This window comes from Halichoerus grypus, chromosome 7 (assembly GCF_964656455.1).
Source record: "Halichoerus grypus chromosome 7, mHalGry1.hap1.1, whole genome shotgun sequence".
Classification (NCBI taxonomy): domain Eukaryota; kingdom Metazoa; phylum Chordata; class Mammalia; order Carnivora; family Phocidae; genus Halichoerus; species Halichoerus grypus.
Genome location: NC_135718.1, coordinates 106580040 through 106598872, shown reverse-complemented (window position 1 = coordinate 106598872; position 18833 = coordinate 106580040). Strand labels below are relative to the sequence as shown.

Sequence of the window (18833 nt, the reverse complement as noted above, 5' to 3'; positions counted from 1 at the left end):
GCTCACCTGATTCCTCAAACTGCCGGTTGTGGGTCACCCAAGAGTCCTGGATCTGCAGCAGGCTGTCCTCCATGGCCTGGATGTCAGCGTCGGGACAGTTGCATTCCGGGAAGGTGAGGCTGCACTTGCACCAGCAGTCATTCCCCCTGCAGACAAGCTCACCCTCGGAGCTGCATGTGATGTAGCTGAGCGCCGCAGCCACAAAGCGCTCACGCAGGTACTCAGGCAGCAGCACCTGCAGGCCTAGGGGAAGGACGTGTCAGGGAACTGTGGGGTAGGACCAGTGGGGACTCGGTTTCTCACACTCAAGGCTGTAGGATCCCCAGCTGGGGTTCTGCAAACTTGTGCATTCTGGGCCCAAGAATGGTTGGTCACCCCAGGGCCTGACCCTGTGGAGCTGGTTGGGTAAAAAGGGTTACACTGCCCCCGTGACAGGTGGGAGAGCATCTGAAAATGCAGATGAGGAGCATCAAAGCCCAAGGCTTAGTCGAACCCCTCACATCCGCCAAATTGAGAGCACGCGTATCAGACACATGGCCTTATGGCTATGCATCAGCATTTCTAGGATAGAAACGGGAAGGTGTTTCAGATAAAAGAAGAGCTTACAGCCCTCATGGGGGAGGAATCAAGGCTCAGTGGGCTTTTCGCTCTGCTTCTGATTGCCATCTTGGTTGTGGCTTCACTGAGCTGAGCAGCAGACATCCGAAGATGTTATGCTGACCCCCCTCCCGGGCCTCCCACCCCAGCCCTGATGACCAAGGAGGCTGCTCTGGTTAGGAAGTGGGACAGGTGTTGCTGGTACGCAGCGGCCAGGCACCGCACCTAGTACTTTGCAAATATGATCACAGGTAACATCCTGGGCATACTGAGGCTCCTCTAGGTGAGGAAATCTGAGCCCAGTGGCCACAGTGACCTGCCCAAGTCACAGTGCTAGTGAGGTTGGCTTGGTGTCAGACCCTGTCCCTGGTACCATCAGGTCATACTGCGTCACTGGGACTAGCTGCCTGTCTCAATACGCTTTAACTCTTAAGAAGATTTGAAAGTTAGATGTTGGTAGGCATCCTAAGTTCAGTCAGACCTGGGCAGGTATGAATGGCTCTCAGCTCTCTTTTCTAATTAGCTGCCTCTGATCTTGGATATAATCCACTAAATTGCTCCAAGCTTCAGTTTTCCTACCCATCTGTGGTGGATATTAGTTTACCAGTAGCAGAATATACTCCCGATTCAGCTTCAAGCCACACAGGGTGGCTGTTGGAAGCATATCAAGAGATGAAGGACAGGCATGCCTTTGGAGGCAGCCTGGGCCAGGTTCGAGGTCAGACCTGCAAGAGGCTCCCCCAGTAGGGACATTGTGAGAGACTGTGCCAGGAGGGTGAGGGACAGGAGAACTTCTGGATACGATGAGCTCCCCTCTCCTCAAATATCTGCCAGCTCTTTATTGTCACACCCTTGACCTTGTCCTTGGCGGGAAATCAGAGAGCACAAAGTATGTATCCTAGTCTCAGCAGACCTCAGAACCTAACTCAGAACTACAGCAGCAGTGGACGTTCGTTGTTCTCGTTCGAGAGCCGCCTCCTATTCTGAACGGCTCTTAAATTCTCCTTTCTTGATGTTGTGCCCACAGTTGGCACTTGAGCAGCCCACCCCACACACCCTGTCCACACGCTTGCTTTCGACACATACCCTTCCAAGTCCTTTCTCTTCACCTCCCCCACTCCCTCCCTCCTCCTCACCGTAACATTTCCCATTGCTATAAAATAAGTGCCCCGAGCAATGTCTGCATGAGTGATGGGCTATAAAATTAAATGGCATAAACTATTCCAAATGAACCACCAGACATTCCGAACTTCACTCATCGCTAATTTCCAGACACAAACCCGGCCCATTGAGGGACACAGGAGAAGAGGGATGCTAACTGCATAAGGGGGCTCTAAAGAAAGGAGTCTTTTACTCCTTTTTATTATATATTCCTTAGATTCCGAAAGCGCTGATGGGTTGCATCTGGCTCAGGTTGCCTGGAATTTGTAATCGTAGATCCTGGGTGAGGGCTATTGATTTTATAATACCAAGACAATAATATGTTAAACAGAGTCCAATTCAGTTAGGTCTTAAGAAAAATGAACTTTTCCCATTGCCAAACAGCTCTGTCTGAATCAGTTCGCATAGCCCTGCCCCAGGATGCTTGGGGGACAGGCAGTAGGAGCTGAGCGCCTCCCCTGAACCTCCCATCCTCTGGGCCTCGTGCCACCCCCGTCTTTTTGCTTTCCTGTTTGCAAGCCTGTTCTGTTCAGTTCTGTCTCCAGTCGGGGCTCCCGTTCCTCTCAAACTGTTCTCCTGGCTTTGATCTCCCATGGGAGATGACAGACTAATCACAGAAAGTAGGGACCACTCTCAGGGTAACCAGTGACCCCACAGTTTGTAAAGCTCTCAGCTGAGCTAGAGGTGGTGGCCCCATAACCACTCTGCAAAGGCTAGCTGTTCCCCAATGTGTCCGTAGGACAAAGCAGAGGGTTCTTTGGGCAACAAAGGAGATCATCAAACTAGGCCAAGGTATGGATGTGGTATTGCTGTAGGATAGTGACAGAGGTCTTGAGGAGGACTACCATGTGGGAGGGTGTGGGTGTCGAGTGGTATAAACAATGGTCTTGGGGGCAGGATAAACCATGTCAGAAAATTTCCCAAAAGAATGAGGGAAAGTTGTTCCATACAGGTCCCAGAACTCCTGGTGGTTCTGGTCTTCCGAAGGGTTTGCCAAATGAGGCACCTAGGACTTTGTCCTTCTCCTCGGTGATCCAAGCTTCTCAGCAGGTGGGAAAGGTATTGACAACCCATCCCATCACAGGACGGCTTACCGAGCAACTGCACTTTGTTCTCCGGACTCTGTACCAGGACGGAGCTGACCGAGTCCAGGTTGTCGTAGTTGCTGCAGCCCAGAGGGCCGGTCCTGGTCTCCGTGACCTGGAGAAGGAGGGCACGGTGTGGATTTAGCTACCAAGTGGAGACCATCCCTAGGCACTTCCCTCTCCAGCCCTCCGATCTCAGGCCCTGTGTCCTGTCCTTGACCAGCCCAAGAGTGCATGTGTCTCCCTTCCCCAGGGGCATGAAGCCCCCTTCCTTCCTTGTTCTAACACAGTGAATGGTCGGTGGTGGAGGGTGACTAATGGCAGGTTGTACACAGTGCGAGGCTTTCCGAGGGAGCCGGAGGGAATTCGCCTCTGGGAAGAGAAACTTCAACGTAGGCAGAGGAAGCTGGACCTCTAAGCCTGAGTGCCCCCCTTCTCCTCCCACAGAGGGAGACAGGAGGCCAGATGTGGGCGTTGTCAGCCGGCTGGCGAGCCCAGCTGCATCACTCGACGTGGTGCTCTCAGGCTTTAGGGATCCCGAAGATGAAAAGCACTAGAGAAATATGAGTTATGAGTATTATTATTAGTATTAAACATTTAAGTCCCATCTCGGCACTGAGACGTCCTTAGAGAAAATCAGCCATGGGCTTACTGCATATTTTAATATGTATATTAAATATACATAAACTCTTATAGCCATGTAATATTCCAAAACACCACAGAATCATTTTAAAATATTATAAAGTTGGCCTATCCGTTTTTCCCTGATGTTTTTAAAGTATAAGATGAAAAATGGGGAGCTTTAAATGCACTAAAATAATTCCCCAATAAGAATGATGGGGACCCGCGGCCCTTTCTTCTCAGGATCTCCTAAAGCTTTGCCAACAATCAATCAACCAATCAACGAGTATTTATTGAGCAGCCACTGTTCAATTCCGTACAATTCATCACACATTCATAGAGCACCTTTCCTGGAGTTCTTCAAGGAGTCGGCCCTGATACCTCTGACCTTCTCTCCTGGTTCCAGGCACCTCTGCTCTGCAGCAGGCATAAAAGTTGCAGTTTTCCATTCTTTTCCGTAAAGATGTGGTTCAATTCTAGGTCCTCCACACACTAAAGGCTCCACGGGGCTAGGCTCATATTTATTTTGTTCACCATGTTGTCAACAACGATGAATGCAGTGCCTGGCACATAGTAGATACTCAATAACTTAGAGCATGTGTAATATGTCCCTGGCGTTGTGGGGTGGAGAGGTGAGCGGAGAGATGCGCAAGTTACGTGCTGTGTCCTCCAGGAAATTGCACCCTGTGGGGAAGGCAGGTGCATATGCAACTGGTGGAGATGTATCCAAGCCGAGCAGAAGCCAGGTGTCAATGCGCACTGAGGCAAACAGAGCCCTAAACAAAGGGAACACAGGGGAAGCAGCAGCAGAGGAGGCTCAACTGAGCTGGTCCTTCAAGGTAAGTAGACGTCTTATTGAATCACTATATTGTACACCTGGAAGTAATATAACACTGCATGTTAAGTATACTGGAATTAAAATAAAATAAAATAAAAAGTAAAATGAAATAGATAAATAATAAAGAGAAGTAGAAGCGGCCAGGAAGAGAAGGGAAGGAAGGTACTCTGAGAACAAGGACAAGGGGCAGTGTGAGCTACAACACACAGGCTTGAGCATGTGGAGTGAGAAGGCCCAGCACCCTGCAGGTTACCAGCAGGAAGTCACCAGGTGAAGAGCAAAGTAGAAATGACATTTTTAAAGAGAATTTAGGATTTTTAGTCTTAAAAAATACTCATGGAACAGAGTAATTAAATGAAGTATGGTTTGACACTGACTAGAAATACAGCAGGGAGACGGGAGAGATCCTCGTGACTTAAGGTAGTCTGAGAAGGCTTCATGGAGTTGAGCCATGAAGGATGAATAGGAATGGAGGGGAAGGAGGAGAGAATTAGGAGAAAAAGAGGTGATTACAAAGACCAAGGGGCAGCTTTGGCAGATGACAAAAAGGGCCCGTAGAGGTAATGGAAGGTGCACACATTCAAAGAGCATCTCACATAAGCTTTCAGAAAGGGAAAATAATTGTGCGCTAATTGGTTTGTTGACAGTACACGAAGCAGCCAAACCCAGCCCGAATAAAGAATGGGACCAAGAGCATGACAGGGGCAGGAACGACCTCTCTACAGTTGCAAGTTCATCCTCCAATGTCATCCCATTTAACCTTCACAGAAACTCTGAGACAAGTCTCACTACTATCACTCTCCGAAGAAGGAAACCAAGGTTCAGAGAGTTACGGTGCCCGAGGCCACAGAGCTGTGAGTAGCTAAAACAGGATTTTAGTGTTTGAATCCTCAGTCTCATCAGTGTTCCTCCTGTCTCCTGTGAGGGCACGTCAAAGGACTACAGAAAATAAAGTGACTCAAACCCCTCTGGATGACATCACTTCTAAAAACAAGTATAAACAGAGCAGTTCATCCAAAATAGTTCAGTGATCTGCCCTCTCTTCAGAATGTGAACACTGGGCAAAACAAACTGTATAGACCTGAGACCACAATATCCTAATATTACAGATGAGGAGACCTTGGCCAGACAGGTGAAATGATTTATTCAAGGTCACACATCTAGTTACTTGCAGGGCTAGGATTCATTCATCTCATGCACACCTTCTTTCACTCTCTCGTTTATTCATTTAACTATGCAAGGAGCAGCCAGAACTCACCATGAGTAAGGCACAGTCATTGCCATCAGAAGTTTAGAGACAAGTAGAAACATGTTTCTATAATCCCAGCGTTTGGGCTGTTACACGTGGGCCTGCCTCCCTGCACAGGTGGGCACTGGTTGCTGAACAATGACTCTGTATTGAGTGAGTGGGTGATGGGCTCACGGTCACCCTGCAGTGGGAAGGCAGGGCCAGGCTTCCTTCAAGGGAAAATGTCTGTGAGAGGAGCCATGGCCGAGGACTGGCCCAGCTCTTCTGGAGTGGGCTGGACTGAAGGGCACGGTGGAATGGTGGGTGAGATAGTGGGTGGGGTGGTATTTAGGCCCCTGGCCTTTCCCCGCCTCCAGGTAAGCTGGCCACAACACAGTCATGGAGCTCTGCACTGGCTTTGCCATCCTCCCACCCAGGCCTGAGTTGGTTGCTCACCAGCAGCGGGTCCAGGCAGGGAGGGAGCTACATGCCGTATGGAGGAGTAGGATGACCCGCCAAGGAGGAGAACAGCGAACAGCCACTCTCCTCTCCTTTATCCCCCCACAATCCCTACCTGCATACCACCAATCCTGCTGCTTTCCCACCACCAGCACCATCTTATGCAGCATTCCGGGCTGGCCCTGATGCTGTTTTCTGACCTTGACTTTGCTGTTCCCAAAGGTCAGTTCCACCAGAGGACAATCAATTAGGTAAGTCATGGAGAGGCTGTGGGTAGCTTCCCTTTGTCAATTGTGGCACGAGGACAGGAATGAGGAAGAGACAAAGACTATGATCCCCATGCCCATTTCCGTAGAGGGAAGGAGCTGAGCCAGATCTCCGGGAATGACGAAGGCTCACTCAGATGACACTAGATCCCAAAGTCACGGCTCTCTCCACTGCCATTCTGCTTTGAGCCACCTCTGTCCTTCTTAGAGAGATGAGGAGATGGGAAGGAAAACAGGACCTGGAGAGGGTCCTCTTATAGATATTGCCTGGGCACTGGTTTGATAAGCCGGATGCCTGAAGACCCCTTCCCCCAAGCGATGAGAGTCCCAGAGTCTCTGGAGGGGGAGTCCAGAGAACTCTGTGCTTTCCCTGCTGCAGAGGCAGCAGCTTTAGCAAATGACAAAAAGGGCCCATAGAGGTAATGGAAGGCGCGGTTCACTCAGGCGCACATGTTCAAAGAGCATCTCGGATAAGCTTTCAGAAAGGGAAAATAATTGTGCGCTAATTGGTCTGTTGACAGAGACTGTCCAGCCTTCAGAAAGCCCTGATGGATCTCAGGTTCATTAGCACATCCAATTTTCCATAAATACCAGATCGTGCAAACCCTCCTTCCAGCGAGCCTGCTCTCCTCCCCCGGCCCTTCGCTCCCCCACTGCTCTTGTCCTACCTAGAGAGACACCTGCAAAGCTAAGAGCGACTAAAATGGCCTTCTCGCTGTGAGTGATAGGGCTGGGCAGGGGGAGCACAGCTGATGGTGTGTGTGTGCTTAAAAGAGCTGCAAATTGAATCCCAGGTTGCTGCGCTGAGGAATTCAGACAAGCCTTTTTAAGGATGCTTTTTGAGAACCGCTCCTTTTTGCTATCCTGGGACCCACCTCAAGTTTTGTGTGGGCTCTTTTCAGTAAGCTCTGGAACATATCAAACCAAGTCCTTCCCCCACCTTCGATTAAGTAGAGGATAAGCTGCCACTGAGCAACAGGCTCCTCTGCGAACGGCTCTGGTCCCTTCCCAAGGGTCGTGGACAGCAGGTATGGTAGATGTAACCAGCCCTTTAGTTTGCAAAGTATTTTCATGTGAACTATGTCATTGGGTGTCACCCCAACCCTATGGCAGAGACACGGGTGGATTCACAGTATTTATCAGCAGGTAAGACCGGAGTGTGCGGACTAATCAGAACAGGTACCAGCGGTGGTACCAAAGCAGCATTCTGGAGGCCTCCTGAGGTCCGTTCGCCCTTTGGTTACCATGAAGGGGAGCTCTGGGGGCTCCAGGGGAAGGATAAAGGCAGTTAAGGTGGCACCCAGGGGGTTGGGTGAGGACTGTTTACCAGCTGTCACGAGAGGGTTTAATAGTCTAATAATTGGCATAGCCATAGCAGCTGAATGTAAGCCCTGGCCACAGGGGAGTCAAATCATTGGTAACTCCATGTCCTGGAGTTCACAGACTTCTCGAGGTCATAAAAATGATGAGCACCAAGGCCAAAACTCAATCCCAAGTCTTCTAACTTGAGGTTTGTTTCCCACTAAGCCGGGCAGCCTGCTTTCACCTTTCAAGCATTTTATTTTCTCAGCACGTGCCAGCCACCGCGGAGGGACCTGGAACTGCATGCAGGCTGCAGAGTACCTACTGCTTTAAGCCCTCCCGCCATACCTGTGGGCACGGGGAGGTGGCAGTGGGGATGTCAACAGCTGCAATGTAACGTGACAAATCCTGTAATGGAGCTGTGTACTGATCAGGGTCAACCTTGCAACCGAGTGGGATGTTCAGTGGGGTCTCAGAGGAATGTGTCAGATAAACAAAAGGGGCCAGCGTGCCTCTCTCTCCATGTTGGTGAAAAAAGTGGCTAACAAGGGGTAGAAAGTAAGAGTGCTCCTGCTTTAATAAGAAACAGGCAGATGTGCCGGAGGATTTTTCCTTCACCAAGGCTGAGCAGGTGAGCAGAACCCCTCATGCCACCCACCTCGATCCAGAATCATGACAATGCTGGAAGCCAGCTCTACTATTGCAAAGGCTTGTTCAGTAGAAGCAAGTGGGTGGCAGGTGCCGCAGTGCCAACGAAGGAGTGTTAGCTGGCAGGGATGCATCCAGCCTACTGGCTCTTGCTCTATGGATCTGGAAAAGTACGTTAGAGCAAAGAAATGGCTTTGGTGGAACACTTTACAGCCAGGACAGAATGGACAGGTCAACCCTATCAAGTGAGCAGAGTGGTGGGATAGGGCGCTGAGACCTCCCTTGGCTCCTGGTTTAGCATGTGTTCTTGGACAGGTACATGGTTCTCTAGACCTCACTAAGCTACGTGAGAATAAGGACCTAGAGGAATGGAAGTAGGAGAAAACACTAAATGATCCTTATTTTCTCATGATTCTCTGAGTTGCATCCCACGGGGAGAGCACATTGCACTCCTCAACAGAGAAAACTCCAGGCTAATCAATCCCATGGAACAACACTCCATGTGTGATTGGAGGAATTCTTTTTTTTTTTTTTTAAGATTTTTATTTATTTATTTGAGAGAGAGAGAATGAGAGAGAGTGAGTACATGAGAGGGGGGAGGGTCAGAGGGAGAAGCAGACTCCCTGCTGAGCAGGGAGCCCGATGCGGGACTCGATCCAGGGACTCCAGGATCATGACCTGAGCCGAAGGCAGTCGCTTAACCAGCTGAGCCACCCAGGCGCCCGATTGGAGGAATTCTAAAGAGAGCCTTCCAAGGATGGTGGCCACTCCACTTTTGTGGAGATGGGCAGTGGCTCCGGTTCTGGAAAGTGCATCTGCAGGCCCTATAATAGATGTGGCTTTGGGTGCCTTCCCATCTCTCACTCTACCACCTGCAGGCTTTGCCAAAGAGATGAGTCCAGTAAGCCATATTTGAGACTATGTATTAGACTCTTTGTATTGGACTAAAGTGGACCTTGAACCAGATTTTTTCCTACAGGGAATTTAGAACTGATACTGAGAGAAAAAGTTTAAAGGGTGGTGGTGGACATCCTTAAAATTCAGAATAATAACTATCAAGCCATTATTATGTGCCAGGAATGGAGACTACAACAATGAACGTGAGTGGTTCCTGCCCTGATGGCACTGGCTGAGAGAGCAAACAGACAGACAGTGTTCAGTGTGGGCCTAAGTCAGCTGCAGAGCAAGGCAGAGCTAAATGTAACCTGGAGTCATTGGTGTACAGAAAAGTCTAGAACAAACAAAGGAAAGAACTTGGACAGGAGAAGCCGGAAGATGAAGCAGATGAAGAAAACAGATGGCATGTGTTCCAACAAGAAATAGAGACTGTAACCTGGGCATCTCACTGCCCTTTTACAAGACCCATGTGTCTGGAAGGTATTTAGTGTCTTGTCCTTGGAGATCTGTGATAGTCTTCACCACAGTCCTCTTGATAAACCACCTTTATGCTCAAGTGACCTTGAGTAGCTTTGTTTCTTTCAACTAAACATGCTTCTGTGCCCTTGTATACACACTAAACCTAACCTATGTGGAAAACAGAGTCAGTGACTCATTCAGTCAGTCAACAAACCTTTACTCATTACCCATACTGTGGCAAGCTCTGTACTCTCACTGGGAACCAAAGATGAATAAGACCCAGTCCCTCCCACAAGGACCTCATAGTCTCAGAGGTCACCATGTTAGCTAGCAATTATAGTTCAAATGATGAGCCCTATAAAAGAGGCACATGCTTGAGACACTGAAGAAAAGCATTTAACTACTCTGGGAGTCAGAAAAGGCTTTGCAAAGAAGTAATCTTTTTGACTTGAGCAAAGAAGGGTGAGGGAAAGACACTTAGGTAAACAGACAAGCAAAACCAACAGCAGGTGCCAGGGATGTGAGTATATTTGAATAAAAGACAACTCATTAAATAGGACTGGGTTACATGATAGAAATGGTAAGTGAAGGGCTGAGGCGGGAAATGGGTTAAAAAGAGACAAGAGAACAGTACAGATAGATCTTCAATGGCTTTATGGTTTTGTTATGAAGAGGAATTATTATTTTTCCAGCTTCAATTGTGCTGTGGCTCATGCATTCTATATATTTTCTTATTTGATCCTCACAGAAATCCATCGAGGTAAAAAATATTCTAATTATTCAACAGTTTTAAGGGTGAGAAAACCAAGGCTCAGAGTAGTTTGGTAACTTGCTCCTAGCCCGCCATGAGCAAAGACTCTTGGGTGCGATCCGATGTTCTTTCCATTGCGTCACACTGCCCCCGTGACTGGGGTGTGGTGGTTTAAGCAGGGAGATGGTACATGATGATTTGCATTTATGCAAGCAGCAGAGAGGGTGAATCAGGGAGAAGAGCTGAGAATGGAGACAGGAAGACTAGTTAGAAAGATATGCAAGAAAATCAGGCAAGCATTGATCAGCTCCTGAATTAAGGGGATGGCAGGCGCATGAGGAGGCAGCAAAGGGTGTATTGTAAACACATCCAATGCAGTGATTAGAATGATGGACCATGGAGTCTAAGTTAGGCAAACAGGCAAATGAGGCCATGATAGAAAGTGAAAAGTTGGTCAGGTCAAAGGATAGGAAGAAACATTAATGGGACCTTTGAGTTGTTGATCCAGACCTACCTTTCATTTCTAGACAAGATCAATTCTTCTCCACCTTCCACACAGCCCACTCACGACAGGACTGAAGGGGAAAAGGGGCTTCCCCAGAGTTCTATCTTCTTGGTCAAACCCAGTCTATGCTACTAATAGTCTTCTTTCACCATTTTAAGCTGCCTAAGAGACCAGCCTCCCAAGTGTACCCTAAATCCTTGTTAACTTCAGCCATTGTCCGGTCTCAGACTCTCACTGCAGACACAGTACATCCCCTGATCCGACCTCTTCTCTTCCGGTAACATCCATCTTGCTCTCTCAGTCTCATGATCGGTCTTCAGCCAGATCCTCTAGAGCCTTGATCTCTTCTCAAGAGTCAGCTTCATCTTTTTGCATTAGCCACAGCCCAGCAGATGCTGAAGACAGGGGTTCCCTTGCAGTCTTCTCTAGTGGTGGCCACTGCTTTTGCAGACCTCACACTGCTGGGCAAGGCAGTGAGGGGGGTCAGCCACTGTGCTATCCTGGTGTTCCTCCTTCCTCTCGAGCCATCTCTGGCTCCTTTGAAGCCAGAACCATCAGGACTCTATCACCCACGATCCCTCCTTGTTGTTGTCTATTTTTCTTATTAGTCCCCTTGATGTGTTCGGGATTTCCGGTATTAAGCTTGCTTACCACTGTCTCAAATCCCCTGCTTCTTTTTTCTTTCATCTTACACACACACACACACACAGACACACACACACACACTTTGTTCAATCCAGTTCTCCACCTACTCCATGCCTGCCTGTACTTGAAGTGCCAAATGTAGCTGGTAAAACTCACAGCTATGCTGACTGGTCCCATGTTATAATTATGACCATGGATCTCAAATGGGCCCTCAGGGCTGCCCAATAATCCACAACATTTATCTAGTAGTTGAAACACCTAACCCCTACTGTTCTGAAACCATTTCCTACCTTCTTTTCTCAACAATTCCTTCTCCTTCCTTTTAGCCAAGGACTCCAAGTCTTGTGTCATCGAGGAATTGGATCCATCAGACAAGGACATCCATATCCTCCCACCACATCTACATCCTACTGTGTGGTGTCCTGTGCACCTGAATGCTTCCTGCCACAAAGGATGGAATGTTTATGCTCCTATGTAAGACCTACCCCTCCACGAAATATCAGCCTCTCCTGCCTACCCATTTGCTCTTGCAATTGCCTTCTGTCCTTCCTGCATCATCATTTTCTCCCTCTCTCCTGAATCATTTCAATCAACGTGACAAGATTCAAATATCTCCCATCTTAAAAACAAAATCTCCACCTCTCTTGACCTTCCACTACTCTCCACCTATCACCCATTTTTTTCTGTTTGCCTTTACAGCAAAACCCTTAAAGAACTGTCTCTACTCCTCTGATTCCTCACTTTGCTTTCTCTCTTGAACCTTCTATACTCAGCCTTTTGTACCTGTCATGTCACTGAAACCACTCTTACCTAGGCTGCTCGTTACCTCCATGTTGCCAGATTGACGGTCCATTCTCTCACTGCTTCACAGCATCTAACACAGTTGGCTGCTCCTTCTTTTGTGAAACACTTGCTTCACACAGTCTTGTGGCAGGACTTTGGTTCTCTCCATACCTTTCTGCCTGGTCTCAGCCTCCTGTGTTGGATCCTCCTCCTCTTCCCCATTTCTGAATATTGCTATGCTGCACAACTCAGCCCTCGAGCTGCTTTACTGGCTACATTCACTCCTCAAGTGATCTCATCTCATCCTTTCCCATAGTATTAAATACCAACTACACATGTGTATATAGTTGTATGCCAAATCTATATCTCCAATCATGATCTTTCTCTTGAAATCCTAGTGTTTCTATCCAACTGCCTGTTAGATATCTCTACTTGGATGTCTAATAGGAATGTCAAACTCAATGTGTCTAAAACCAAGCTCTTGATTTGCTTCTTTCAGATTGGCACCTCCCCCAGCATTGCCCTTCTCAGTAAATGGAATCACTGTTCATCTGGTTGCTCATGCCAAAAATCTTGTAGTTAATCTTGATTCCTTTCTTCTAATTTATTAGCTAATCCTGGAGGCTCTACCATCAAACTATATCCTGTATCTGCCAGCTTCTCACTACCTCTAGAGAGCAGCTTTGTCTGAGCAGGCCACCACTGTTTCTTCCCTTGACCACTGCATCAGTCTCCACGATCCCTCTTTCTCTTCTCTTCCCTAATCAGTAATAGCCTCATGATCATAACATCCTTTATTGATCTCTGTCTCAGGCAATCTACCACCAGGGGGGCGAGAGATAAAATTTTCTCTGTAGGCTCATCTTCCACTTCACCCCTCTTTTGACTGCACTCCAGCTACATGACACAGTGTTTCTGGACCATAACAAGCACACTCCCACTTTGGGGCAATTGCACCTGCTCTCACTCAAGATACCCATGTGCCCCCTCCCTCCCTTCATTCAGATCTCTGCTTAAATGGCATTTCTTCAAACAGGTCCATCACTCTCTTTCCTCTTCCCTGGCTCCATCTCTTCATTTCATTAATCCCACCTGACATTATATATTTAATTCATGATGTCTCCATCACTAGAATTTAAACCTCATGAGGGCAGGGACTTCATATGTTTTGTTCACTCTGGGATTCTCTGTAGCCAGAGCAGTGCATGACACATAACAAGTGTTCAATAAATACCTACTGAATGAATAAATAAACGAACAACACTTCCTTCAAATTTTGGGTGTGATAAAAGCAGCATATAATACAAGACTGACCACCACTTGCCACCTTAACTTTATATTTTGAATAAAATAATCCAGCATTCTCAAGTATTGTCATTGGTCTTCCCTTCCTTAAAACAATATGAACTTACCTAGAAATCTCCTAGATATAGGTAGAGAAGATGGGATGGAGGTTATGATTATTAATGTTATAGTAACTATTGATCATTTTCCAACATGCATGGGATTATATCACTCCTCTGCTTAGAACTCCCTGGTTGTTTTTCACTGCACTTTGACATATTAAAATTCCATATCATGGCCATGTAATCTGGTTCCAGTCTACTTCTGAACCCCATCTAGTACCAGTATCTTCCTGTTCACCTTACTGCAGTCACAGCAGTCTCTTCTGTGTTCTAAGGCACCAATCTGGTTCCTGCCCCAGGGCCTTAGCACTTACTGTTCTTGCTGTCTGAATACTCTTCCTTCAGATCATTCGGATGTCAGCCTGACATCTGTCTAAAGTCTAAACCCAAAGTGACCTCCCTGGACCAACCTGGCTAATATTAGCCACTCCCTTCTCTCACCCCAGGAAATCTGTACCTTATGACTCTGTCTTTTCTTTGTATCTTTATCTAAAATTACTTTGCTTTTATACTTGTTTAATATCCTCATCCCTCACCGGAATGTAACCTCTGCAGAATAAGGACCTTGTCTACCCTTCACAATAGTCCATTGGCTAGAGACTGCCTCAGAGTAGAAGCCTACATGTCTACTTGCTGTACAGTGAAGACCTGGGCCACATTTTAGGGCTGGTTGTGCCTGTGTCAGAAAGCTTCTTTTCCATGTCCATCAGTCAGGCCTGGCTGACTTGGAGCTGGCTAAGATGCTAGCTTCCCCTTTGGTTTCTCTCTGCCTGTCTGCCCTCCCTCTCCGAGTACTTTGCAGGCTGTTACCTTGATGGCCCCTGTGGCTATCTGGATATGGTGCAGCCGCCTCAGTGTGCTCTCTCTGTCGATGAAGTAGGAGGCTGCCAGCTGGTGCAGGGTCTCCAGGGACACGGCAGAGCTGTTTCCACTGGCCCCAACTACAGGAGCACTTCCTGCTGTCTCTGTCTTGCGGCTCAGTTTTCGCTTGTCCACAAAAATGGTCAGGGACTCTTCTCCTATCACAAACAACATGGGTTCATTGGTGAGGCCTTCTGCTCCCTAATCCCCTACCAATTCAAACATGAAACCCTTGGCCAGAATAGTCGGCGCTCAGAAGGAGTCTGTTGCCCCTGCCGACGACCTCTTCCCCATCACGGTCTCTAGAACAGTCTCATCAGACAGTGCACAAGGTAACGGGCGTCACTGCCCGAGAGGCCCTCCTCCCTTTCCTTCATTCTTTAACTATCCCATAGCTCATCCCCTCCCCTCCAGCTTATGCATTTAACATCCTTTATTGATCTCAGTCTCAGGCAATCTACCTCCATGAGGGAGATAAAATTTTCTCTCTCAAGTTGTTTATGAGAAGTCACCATGGATATTTCTGCTCCCTCAGAAAGGGCAAAAGCCTTGAAGTTCAACCTCCCTCCTCCCCATCAAACACTCAACACCTACCACATGCCGGCAGCTGGCCTGAACCCTTGGAGAGATTCTTTTTGTCCATCAGACAGTGAGCTAAATGTTATAATAAATCCTGCTTTCTTCTTCCCAGGGCAGAGAGAACTCTGCCTCCTCAGAGGTTTTGATTTGGCCAGAGGCTGTACCATCCCCACTCCCAACCTCATCCCCAACCAGCCCAGAACCACTGGAATTTGTTTGGCCAGTTACCAATTTTTAGAGAGGTCAGCAGGGGTCAGGGACTCAATGGACATTTACTTCTTTGCCTATGGGTCTGACAACTATAGCCACAGCAAATATTAGGACGTGGAAAAGCCTCTGGGTTAGAAGGTTCTGTCAAAAGAAAACTGGGAGCGCCCCCTGCTGGCAAGTGCCTAGTAGGAGTCTGTCAGTCCCCCCACCTCCTTACCCAGCACCCCCTCCTCAAGGAGGATGCTTATAAGCAAATAGCAATGTTCTGGATGTCGTGAGTTGGATGTCAAGAGATTATATTGTTCTCAAAGGCACCAGAAAGGAAATATTTCTCAGGCAATAACAGGCCAGGAAGAACAAAGACCCAGGAAGACTCAAGCTATACTCAAAGGGTCTTTAAGCTATATTCAATGATCTGACAGCCAGTTAGTGTAGGATCACGATGTTGCTTACCTCCAAGCGTGGCAGAAAGTAAGAAATGAGTGCCGTACTTTTTAATCAGGTTTTCGGTAACCTGTTGTAGGTTGGGTCTCCTTCCGAGGAGGCGAATGTTCCGGATAAACTCTGGGGCAAGAGGCAATGGCAAACTGAAGAAGTCCTTCCTTTCCAGAGCCAAGTTGTTTACTTTCCAACGGGCAAACTCCCTGGAGGAAAAGTCAAGGGATAAAGAAAAGCTCAATGTATTTAAGAAGAAGAAGCATAAAAGCTGAAGTAGGAAATGTTCTTTCTCCACTTGCACCAGCCTCCCCTCCCCTTAGCACACATCTCTCCACCCAGAGGCACCTGGTGCCTGAAAGAGGCTGCTGGCCTCCACCCAGCCTCCCGTTCCCAGGCTGTGAGAAAGACCTACCTTGGCTGACCTCCATCGGAACCTACTCCCATCTGGCTTTCTTACCGGAGAGTAGCTAATCGATTTATTCGTATGAAGGTAGTCATGTAGTATAGTGTAGTATGGGGAAAAATATGCCAACAATGAAAACACGAGAACAGTGGTCTGCAGAGATATGATCTAGTTACAGTTGTCCCTCAGTGGATGAATCACATCAGCTATCATGGCCTCAGGTACCCATTTGTAAAGTCAGGAGTTTGGTCTACAACAACAGTTCTCAAACTTTTTGGTCTCAGGACCCCTTCACACTCAAAAAATGACTGTACCCCCATATTTATGTGGCTTATAGCTATTGATGATTACCACTTTAAAAAATAAAACTGAGAAAATTTAAATATATTATTTTATTTAAAGATCACAGCAGTAAATCTATTACATATAATATAAATAGCATATTTTTATTACAAAAACCATATGTCCTGAAACAAAACCAATTTAGCAAGAAGAGTGGTATTACTTTGCATTTTTGCAAGTCTCTTTAATATTTGGCTTAGCAGAAGAGAGCTGCATTCTCATATTTGCTTCTGCATTCAATCTGTTGTGAAAATTGTGGATATTCTTCTTTGTGGATATTTGTTGTTCACTCAACAAATGTCATTCCTTAAAGGTTTGTTACAGCCTGGAATCTGAAACCATATCAATGCACTTTTTATAACTCTGTCACATCAAAATCCAGCTTTCTATACTGTACTTTGAATGTATCCTTTTACCCTTCATGATTTTGGAACATCATGCATTGGTCATCTAAAAAATATGGGATCACTGAATTATTCAGATCTTCCACATTGTGACACTTTTCATCATATAATATAAAAAGGCCATATTTGTTAATATCACCACAAATCTCATGAGTAAAGTTGTTAAATATTGGAACTGCTACCAATCTCATAATGACAAATATGAGTTTTCCAAAGCTCTAATTTTCATTTGAAAGCTTAAATTTTATCATTGGCAACAAATACTGTTAGTTGTTTTCCTTGAAGAGGTAGGTTTACTTTATTCCCTATTTTTTTTTTTTTGAGAAAATGTTTACCAGACATTAAAGTCTAAATAACAATAGTTTGTCTGTTGGTTCTTCTTTCAAGAAAAATTCAGTTCCAGTGAAAAAGCAGCTAGTTCAGTTCACAATTCAATCACAAAAGCATTTTTCCTTGAGACAATCATCATTCTTCAGTACCCTCAAATGTGCTTTAGGTGTATTTTCCATTTCATCATACAAAATATTAAAAAGACATGTATTCAAGGGTCAAGATCCAATAAAATTAGTAAACGTGACTGCTTCAAGGATATTCTTATATGAATCTAGCATGCATGCATACGTGTGTGTGTGTGTGTGTGTGTTTAGGTGCAAGTATATAATGATAAAGAGTACGTGACTACTGGTGTCATTCAGTGAGACTGCCTTTATTCAAATTAAGATGATTTGTTTTCACACCATTAATGCAGATGTCAACATGGACATCCTGAAAAGACCTAAGAGGACCCACCTTTTGAGAAGCCCTATAATACAAGATGGCAAAATTCCTTTCCACTCTCATCTACACTTTGAATCTTCGTGCTTTGCTCCTCACTGAAATGTCTGTATTTTAAAGGGGACACTAAGGGGATTCTAAGAGGAATCTGTCCTGGGATGAAATTTAAAGGATCACATCCATCAGTAAGAAAGGACTCTTCCATGGCCTTTCATATTATACTCGTAAGGACCAGCTCCACTGCCTTAGGGAACAACAAAATTCAAAGTCTTATCAACCTTCTCACCCATCCCAACTCTGCTCTTCATGACAGTGCTAAAGCTTGGTCTTTCTCCCCAAATCCATGGACTACAAATTATAGGGCTGTAGAAAAATAAAAGAATTCCAAAATAAGTGAATAAAAGTCCATTCCCAATTTAAAGCTATAAAATTCTCCCATCTAACTCTAGGGACTGACAGAGAGGAGGGGCATGTGCCAAATATTACCAGGGAAACAAAAGAAAAGAGACGACTGATAATTCAAGGTTCCAACAAAGTCTTTTAAGATTCCCGTTGTGTGGCTTTATTTATCTAAGCAGGCAAGTTCATAATAACATATTATCATTTATTTCCTTTGTACAGGAAATGTTAAACTTTAATTAAAGTATAGGGTATTTGTCAAACTGTTTTCTACCCCAAATCCCACTGCAGCATGAAAAACAATTGCTTGATCTCACGTCTAATTGGCCAAATGGCCAATCAAAAAACACAGGGTGGTTTAATAGATTTTTTTTTAAAGACCCAACTATATGCTGCCTACAAGAGACTCACTTCAGCATTAAGGACACCTATACTGAAAATGAAGGGATGGAAAAAGGTATTCCATGCAAATGGAAACCCAAAGAAATCTGGGGTAGCTATATTTATATCAGTTAAAGTAGACTTTAAGCCAGACTGTAACAAGAGACAGAGAAGGGCATTATAAATGACAAAGGGATCAATTCATCAAGAAGATACAACATTTGTAAATATGCACCCAACGTAAGAGCACCTAAACATATCAAGCACATATTAACAGATCTGAAAGGAGAAATAGACAGCAGTTCAACAATAGGAGGAGACTTCAATACCTCACTTAAAACAAGGGCGAGACCATCCAGACAGAAAATCAATATGGGAACACTGGCCTTAA

The 18833-nt window shown here is 46.1% G+C and overlaps 1 protein-coding gene across 1 annotated transcript in view; it reads right to left on the bottom strand.

Moving 5' to 3' along the window:
• BRINP2 (BMP/retinoic acid inducible neural specific 2) overlaps positions 1-18833 on the bottom strand; it is a 104909-nt gene that overhangs the window by 6409 nt on the left and 79667 nt on the right. Inside the window, exons 3-6 of the mRNA XM_036066944.2 lie at positions 15755-15945; positions 14462-14670; positions 2853-2958; positions 7-243 (exon numbers count right to left, since the gene is read on the bottom strand). Of these exons, the coding sequence (XP_035922837.1) occupies positions 7-243; positions 2853-2958; positions 14462-14670; positions 15755-15945 (743 nt within the window). The remainder of the gene's footprint in view (positions 1-6; positions 244-2852; positions 2959-14461; positions 14671-15754; positions 15946-18833) is intronic.